The sequence below is a fragment of the Oratosquilla oratoria genome, chromosome 34, assembly GCF_046742065.1.
Source record: "Oratosquilla oratoria isolate Oo_2021 chromosome 34, ASM4674206v1, whole genome shotgun sequence".
Classification (NCBI taxonomy): domain Eukaryota; kingdom Metazoa; phylum Arthropoda; class Malacostraca; order Stomatopoda; family Squillidae; genus Oratosquilla; species Oratosquilla oratoria.
The window spans coordinates 44,261,538-44,269,366 of NC_134810.1; the positions used below are offsets into that span (position 1 = coordinate 44,261,538).

At 44.7% G+C, this 7,829-nt stretch overlaps 1 protein-coding gene across 1 annotated transcript in view; it reads right to left on the bottom strand.

Annotated features, from left to right (window-relative positions):
• LOC143018392 (uronyl 2-sulfotransferase homolog pip-like) overlaps window positions 1-6,949 on the bottom strand; it is a 30,145-nt gene extending 23,196 nt beyond the window's left edge. The window contains exon 1 of the mRNA XM_076173749.1: window positions 6,816-6,949. Coding sequence (XP_076029864.1) covers window positions 6,816-6,838 — 23 coding nt within the window. The 5' untranslated portion in view covers window positions 6,839-6,949. The remainder of the gene's footprint in view (window positions 1-6,815) is intronic.
• Window positions 6,950-7,829: the final 880 nt, after the last annotated feature.

Genomic DNA, 7,829 nt, shown 5'->3' on the forward strand with positions numbered 1-7,829 from the left:
GGCGAGGATCGAACCCGGACCTCCGTAGTGGCAGGCCAGAGCTCTAACCACAGCGCCATGAGAGGTGTGTGTGTGTGTGTGTATGTGTGTGTGTGTGTATGTGTGTGTGTGTGTGCAGAAACCTCTCTTGACCGTAAGGTATGTAAACTATATATTCAAACAAAATACGTCAACAATAGAAGCAGGAACAAGTTATATACAAGAATTAAGGTTTTTGAGAAAGGCCGTGACTTCGTTGAGACCATAAACCCCTACGTCTCCGAGTTCCTCTGCCAATCAGGAAGAACCTGTTTCATGATTAATTCATTTAACAATTAGTCACATCTAAATTGTCCGTAGGTTAAATAATTTTTTTTTTTTTTTTTTTTTGGGTATGTACCCGAAATCGGACACGATTCAGTTATACATCTTTAATTTAATTTAATTTTATCTTGTTTTATTTTATTTTAATTTAATTTATTTTATTTCATTTTATTTTATTTTGTTTTATTTTATTCTATTTGATTTTGTTTTATTATTTCATTTTATTTATTTATCTATTTATTTATTTATCTATTTACTTATTCATTCATTTTTTGCCAGAGATTTAGCACCAGTCCAGTCAATGTGGCGATCAAAAATGGCTTTGTGTTGGAAAAGGCCATTATTTGACTATTTTAACAAAATTTGTGTCGTTATTTTCCTAACTGGCCGATTTACAAACATATCATAACTTTTACAAGGGATTTTGTGTACCACTACCGAACTGCTTCTAGAACTAATTCTTATAAGAGATCTGCCATGAAAAATTCCTTGACACAGTCCCCATCCTTAAGAGAATTCACATATAGGCAGTTTTCAAATATAACCATACAGTTAAAAAAAAAATAGCTAATGAAAAAATAGTACCGAAAGCAGTTGGGGAGTGGTTTACAAAATCCCTTGTAATAAAAGTTGTGATATGTTCAATTTGTATATCGGGGAAATGGGTCGCTTCTCTGGAGGGGGGCGGGGGGGGGCGGGGGGAAGGGGGCGTCGCGTCCGATCGCGCTGCAGTCGCCCCTCCATCGGCGCCCCGTAGGGTGCTTGGAATTCTTCCTCCACGAAGGGATTCGTGGTGGTATTGTTAAAAAAATCTTTCCTTATATAAATCTTTCCTTTTATAAATCTTTCCTTACATAAATCTTATATAAATCTTTGGAAGGGAAATATGTTTTTAAGAATACCGCCGTAAGAATCTTACGTTGGTATTCTTAAAGAAAATCTTTCCTTATATAAATCTTATATAAATCCATGGAAGGGAAAGATTTTTTTAAGAATACCACCGTAAGAATCTTACGGTGGTATTCTTAAAAAAACTTTCCTTATATAAATATTATATAAATCCTTTGAAGGGAAAGATTTTTCTTAAGAATAACACCGTAAGAATCTTATGGTGGTATTCTTAAAGAAAATACTTCCTTATATAAACATTTCCTTATATAAATCTTATATAAATCCTTGGAAGGGAAATATTTTTTTTTAGATATCACCGTAAGAATCTTACGGTGGTATTCTTAAAAAAATATTTCCTTATATATATATTTTCTTATATAAATCTGATATAAATCCTTGGAAGGGAAAGGATTTTTTTTAAGAATACCACCGTAAGAATCTTACGGTAGTATTCTTAAAAAAAAAAAAAAAGCCTTATATAAATCTTATATAAATCCTTGGAAGGGAAATAATTTTTTAAGAATACCACCGTAAGAATATTACGGTGGTATTCTTCAAAATTACTTATATAAATCTAATGTAAATTCTTGGAGGGGAAATATTTTTTTAAGAATACCACCGTAAGAATTTCACGGTGGTATTCTTAAAAAAATCCTGATATAAATCCTTGGAAGGGGAAGAATTTTTTTAAGAATACCACCGTAATTCCCTTCGTGACGGCAACGCTCCCGAACCTGAAGAGGAGGACCGCCGCGCCGTGCCGAGCATTGTTCGCTACTTCCGTTCCTCCCTCAGTCCTCTCGACGATCTCCTCATACGGTTTCGAGACCGGCCACAATCTCCATCAACTTCCACGATCTTTTGTACACTAATTCCACATGAGGAGAATTGCCAACCGTCGACTGGTCTCCTCCTCCTCTTCCTCCTCTTCCTCCTGCGAGGAGATTTGATTGAGGTTTTTAAAATGTTCAAAGGCTTTGACAACATTAATGCCAAAGATTACTTCTCATTAGACCAATCAAATACAAGAAGACGCCACGATTTCAAAGTAATTGGCAAAAGATTCTCTACGAACGAGAGTAAGCACTTCTTCTTTAACCGGGTTGTTAACGTGTGGAACTCGTTACCTTCCACTGTCGTTGAAAGTAACACGATAACAACATTTAAAAATCGCTTAGATAAATACTTGGAATCTAATCCACAAATGAAATATTATCCTTTGCAATAAAAGATATGACAACCAGACATTTAATCGCAATTGGACTAATTGGATAGGATAGTTATAGCAGTAGTATTAGTTCATCTTCTACCGCCTAGTTACCCTGTTTCCTTAATTGTAGTGTAGTTTAGTTAACACAAACAGCCTCGTTAGGGCCAGTAGGCCTGCTGTTGTTTGTTCTTCCTTTGTGTTCCTTTGTGTTCCTGGCAGCCCGTGACGCAGAAAGAGACCAACACTCGTCGCGGAACGCAGACAGAAAAAAGAAAAGAAAAGAAAAAATCATCTGATGTCCGTTTTCTCTTCGCCTATCCCTCCCCGTCCCCGCCCCGGTCCTTTTCACAGCTGGTGGCAATTTCCCAACTATTCCGGTTTGCTGCCAGGCAATCTTACTCATCCCCGTGACTCGCCCTCCACCGCTCTTCGTCAGTGGGACACTGTCCTCTTGGTTCTGGTCCCCCACGCCAAGTTGTCCATCCTGTTCTCCACGACATCCTTCTCGCTCGTGGTGGTGGAGGTGGGTGGGTGGGGGGAACTGCTTTTTATCTAATTGAGAGAAGAGAAGCTTTCTCTACTTCCTCCTTCTCCTCCTCCTCCTCCATTTCCTTCTCCTCTTCTTCCTTTTTCTCCTCCTCTTCCTTCTCCTCATCTTCCTTTTCCTCCTCCCCTCCTCTTCCTCCTCACTCTCCTCCTCTTCCTTCTCCTCCCCTCTTCTTTTTCCTCCTCCTTCTCCTCTTCTCCTCCCCCACTTCCTTTTCCTCCTTCTCCTCCTCCTCCTCCTCTTCCTCCTCCCCATCTTCCTTTTCCTGCTCCTCCTCTCCCTCCTCCCCTCCTCCTCTCTCTCCTCCCCTCCTCCTCATCATCTTCTTTTTCCTCCCCCTCCTCTTCCTTTTCCTCCTCCTCCCCCTCTTCCTTCTCCTCTTCCGTTTCCTCCTCCTCCTCCTTCTCCGTTTAGGAGGGGAGGGAGGGAGGGAGGGAGGGAGGGAGGGGGGACACTGTATTCTTTCAGCGCTTCGGGACCTGACGATGCAGGGGGAAGGTCAGTGGGTCGTCTTGTGTCACGACCATCGCCTTGTTGCAACAAATCAATCCAACGACGACGAAATGCAACATTGATGAGTAAAAGCAGCAATGACTGCAACAGCACTGTAGGAGAGAAGCCAAACGCAGAGTATGGGATCCAATGTATTTGACGTAGATATTTTGAATCTGCTTTTATATTTCTCATCGATAATATAAATCAAAACAATAGATTTTTTTACAATTAATAAACCTTTAGCAATTGTAATAACAACGTAACAAGCAATTTACACAAATTGCGTTTACACCAGCTTCATGTTCGTTTCTCCCCGCAAGCTCGGGTTATAGAAGGAGTCAGATGTTTGTCCACTATGTTATTTCTGAAGAAGCCCTGCTGAGCGAAACGTTAGATACATTGGATCCCATACTCTGCGTTTGGCTTCTTTCCTGAAATGCAACATTGTAGAGTCTTTGCTGTAAAATAGAAACCAATCTTGTCGTTCACGTATTGCGAGAGGAAAAGAAGTAGGTGAGCTACCGATGCCATTTTGTGGGAATTTTCCACAAATTTGTGTCTGAGAAATTTGTTCACATAGGATGTTTTGTGAGCAAATTATATGTTTCAATGAACTTGTTTGTGTATATAATAATTCCTTCATCTTGTGGGGGAAAAATGTGGAAAGCCAGATTTCCTTCGTGGGAATTTTGTGGAAAAAATCTCATTCACTTGTGGGTAATGGGATAGATCACAGAGTGGCAACACTGAGGTGATCAGTCTTGCCAACCGGTTTTGGCCCAGCAATAAGACAAAGTAATGAAATTCGCTCGTTTTTTTTAACCCCCATAGACCCCTCCCTTCCAGAGCGGTCTAGGGGGTTTTAATCACACCCCTATGGACCAGAGGAACGCTGTATTCCTTTAGGATTGAAGACTTGTCTCCACTCAGAGGAGAATGTCGATTACTTCGACTCCCAATCCATTCTCTAACTCCCCTCCTTCAGATTGTTCTTCATTGCTTTGTCGCAACATTGTCGTCCCCAAAGTCAGAAACGATGGCGACTGATCGGCGACGAAATGTTGAAGAGAAGCTTTCTCTACTTCCTCTGGTGAAATGGAAATGAACGCCTCTGGCTGGAAAAAGAAGAAAGAAAGAAAGAGTTGCCGCCATCGGCAGTCTGGGTCACAGAAGTTATCAAGCAAGCAAGAGGGAGACTCTTCCGTTTGATGACGTCATTCGTGGGGAATGACGGCACTGAGGACCTCTTCCTCTTATTCTCTTCCTTCTCCTGCCCCTCCTCCTCCTCCTCCTGCTCCTCTTTCTCTTTCTCTTCCTCCTCATGGTCCTCCTCTTCTCCCTCTTCCCCCTCCTGCTGCTCCTCCTCTTCCTCTTCCTCTTCTTCCTCCTGCTCTTCCTCCTCTTCCTCTTCCTACTCCTGCTCCTCTTCCTCCTCATGCTTCTCCTCCTCTTCCTCCTCCTGCTCCTCCTCCTCTTCCTCCTCCTCTTCATCTTCCTCCTCCTGGTCCCCTTTCTCTTCCTCTTCCTTCTGCTCCTGCTTCTCTTCCTCTCCTCCTCGCCCTCCTACTCTTCCTCATCTTCCTCGTCCTGCTCCTGCTCCTCTTCCTCTTCTTCTTCCTGCTCCTCCTCCTCCTCTTCCTCCCTTCCTCGCTGCCTTCTCGTAGCTTCCGCCGACCACCAACGAGGCTGTAGGTCACAAGAAGTTGTCGACGAACTTATTTGGCAGCGACGGAGTGAAAAGCTGTCTCGATCTTTCCTCGGTGAAGACCTAAAGGTTTACTACCTTACACAGTCCTTGTGGTTGCTGGTCATACAAGATATTTGGAAGCTTTCGACAATGAACAACGGATGATCAAACTTCGCTGATCAAGAAAAGAAAACGAATTAACCTATGATGGCGACATGTGAACTTCGTGGGACGAAGAGTCTACATCGTAGGACCTGACTACACAAACTTTCAGAAGGATTCTGAGAGCGTTCTTGGGCTTCCTACTCGGTGAAGCCTTCGCCTCTTCTTCTCGCAGGGAATTAAACCAAAGGGAGGGGGAGGGAACGGGCTGAGGAGGCCCCCAACTGAACGAAGACATCTGGCAATAACCACAACGATGGAGACGTGATGGCGGTTCAAGAAGGCGACGTTTTCGTCCACCTTCGATTTATTTGTCTCTGCCGTTTTTTGACTCAACGCTGAGGTGCGGCCACTTTGATGGCACGAGAGGGTGAGTGGCTGAGATGCCTTCCCGGAGACTCCCCCACCCCCGAACACTCAACCCAAACCAGGTCGCCTCCTCAGGTCATCCACGAAGTCGCTCAGGCCACCAACGGCTGTCCTGGTGACCAGTGTGACACCCTCTCTCTCTCTCTCTCTCTCTCTCTCTCTCTCTCTCTCTCTCTCTCTCTCTCTCTCTCTCTCTCTCTCTCTCTCTCTCTCTCTCTCTCTCTTCTCTCTCTCTCTCTCTCTCTCTCTCTCTCCTCTCTCTCTCTCTCTCTTCTCTCTCTCTCTCTCTCTCTCTCTCTCTCTCTCTCTCTCTCTCTCTCTCTCTCTCTCTCTCTCTCTCTCTCTCTCTCTCTCTCTCTCTCTTCTCTCTCTCTCTCTTTCTCTTTCCTCTCTCCTTCTCTCTCTCTCCCTCTCTTCCTCTCTCCTTCTCTCCCTCCCTCTCTCTATCTCTCTCTCTCTCTCTCTCTCTCTCTCTCTCTCTCTCTCTCTCTCACCCTCTCTCTCTCTCTTTCTCTCTGTCTCTCTCCATCTCCCCATCCCCTCTCCCTCTCTCCCTCTCCTCACCCTCTCTCCCCTCCTCTCTCTCTCTCTCTCAGTATGTGGTCAGGAGGTACCAATGACATAATTATCAGTAACCTTGACCGTCGTCGTCGCCGTCGGGCGAGGCACTGATGGTGTTAAGGAAAGGATAAATGGCGGTCGTCAACAAGGGAGACGCCTTTTCTGAGTTGTCCTGGTTTTGGTGTGTAAGTCTCCTTTGTATGTGCGCATTTGTACATTTTGCTCGAGTAAGGTCAAACCCGATCAAGAGAGTATAACCCAGTGTGCGTGCGAAGACGTCGTTAACAAGCGAGAGGCAGGCGGATTACCTGAGCAGGACTTTCGCACGATCATTGCTCTTGATACCAGTGTGTAATGCCAGAGCAGAAGCTGTGACATTGAACTTGTGAGATGGATGACACATGCGGGTCAGGAGAGACAGCTCTGAGAGATGTGAAAATGCAAAAGCCCGCTGTTGTCACGACCACAAAGTAAGGATGGCGTGAACACAAGCAAAACAACAGCAACAACAACAATATCAACAACAACAACAACAACAACAACAGCAACAACAACAATAATAATAATAACACCAACAAAAAAAAACCTACCTTCTGCTACGGAAGTGCATCATCGTTGTGTTGTTTTAATTCCCTGTAGGACTACCTGCAGTGAATTTTCATCGACTTCTGAAGCTCCTTCCTGAGTGCACGAATTCCTTTCTTGAATTCTTTATGTTTTTCTTTTTTCTTTATTTTCTCCCTTCTTTTTTCAGTACACGGATTTCTTTCTTTATTTCTTTATGTCTTTCTCTTTTTTTTTTTCTTCCTTTTTGAGTGCACGGATTTCTTTCTTTTTCTTTCTTTTTTTCTTTTCTTTCTATTGAGACCTCGGGCTAACAAGTGGTTCGTCTTGTTAGCTTCACCCTTCCTTCAGGAAGTCCCCGAAACGAAGACTGGTGGCCTTCGACGTGCCGTGCCAAGATAGGGTTTCTACAGGACCCCGAGATGCGAGTTCCTCACTCTACGCACCTTCTCCAAAGGATCTCACTATGTCCTTCACTTGTCCTACCGCGATTTGTGTACCAACAAGACGATGAAGCCCCCAGGTTCTTGTGAATTGAGGATCTACGGACAAATGAAGACCCACTATCTGCCCGAGACTCCTCACCGTCGCGTGTCAGTTACCACCAGCTACAAAGTATATGTTGACCACAATTTACGAGGACGAGGAGAGTCCGGAGGCGATTGCCCCGCCTTCAAGCAGTTCACGACCGATTCGATGGGGGAACGCACCCCCTGCCCAGCCACCACGCAACGTGCATCATACAACGGAGGACAAAAGCTCCACAGGTGTTTTCCAGTAGCCAGTACACCTGACATCGACAACAGCAGCGCTAAAGACGAGAATTCCAGGCGGGTGAGTGGCCCGCAGTGAGCGCTGTGGTGCTGTGGGAGGTGCTCGACTGGGTTCCTCGGCTCAGCCACAGACAGGTCGTCGGCTCCAGTGGCGGTGGCTCGCGTCAGCCCTCGACCCTCCTCGCTACTACACTGACGCTGACGAAGAATAAGGAGTCGACTTTCTTCTTTGCACTTGCTTCCCTCTCGCTCGCTCGCTCGCTCGCT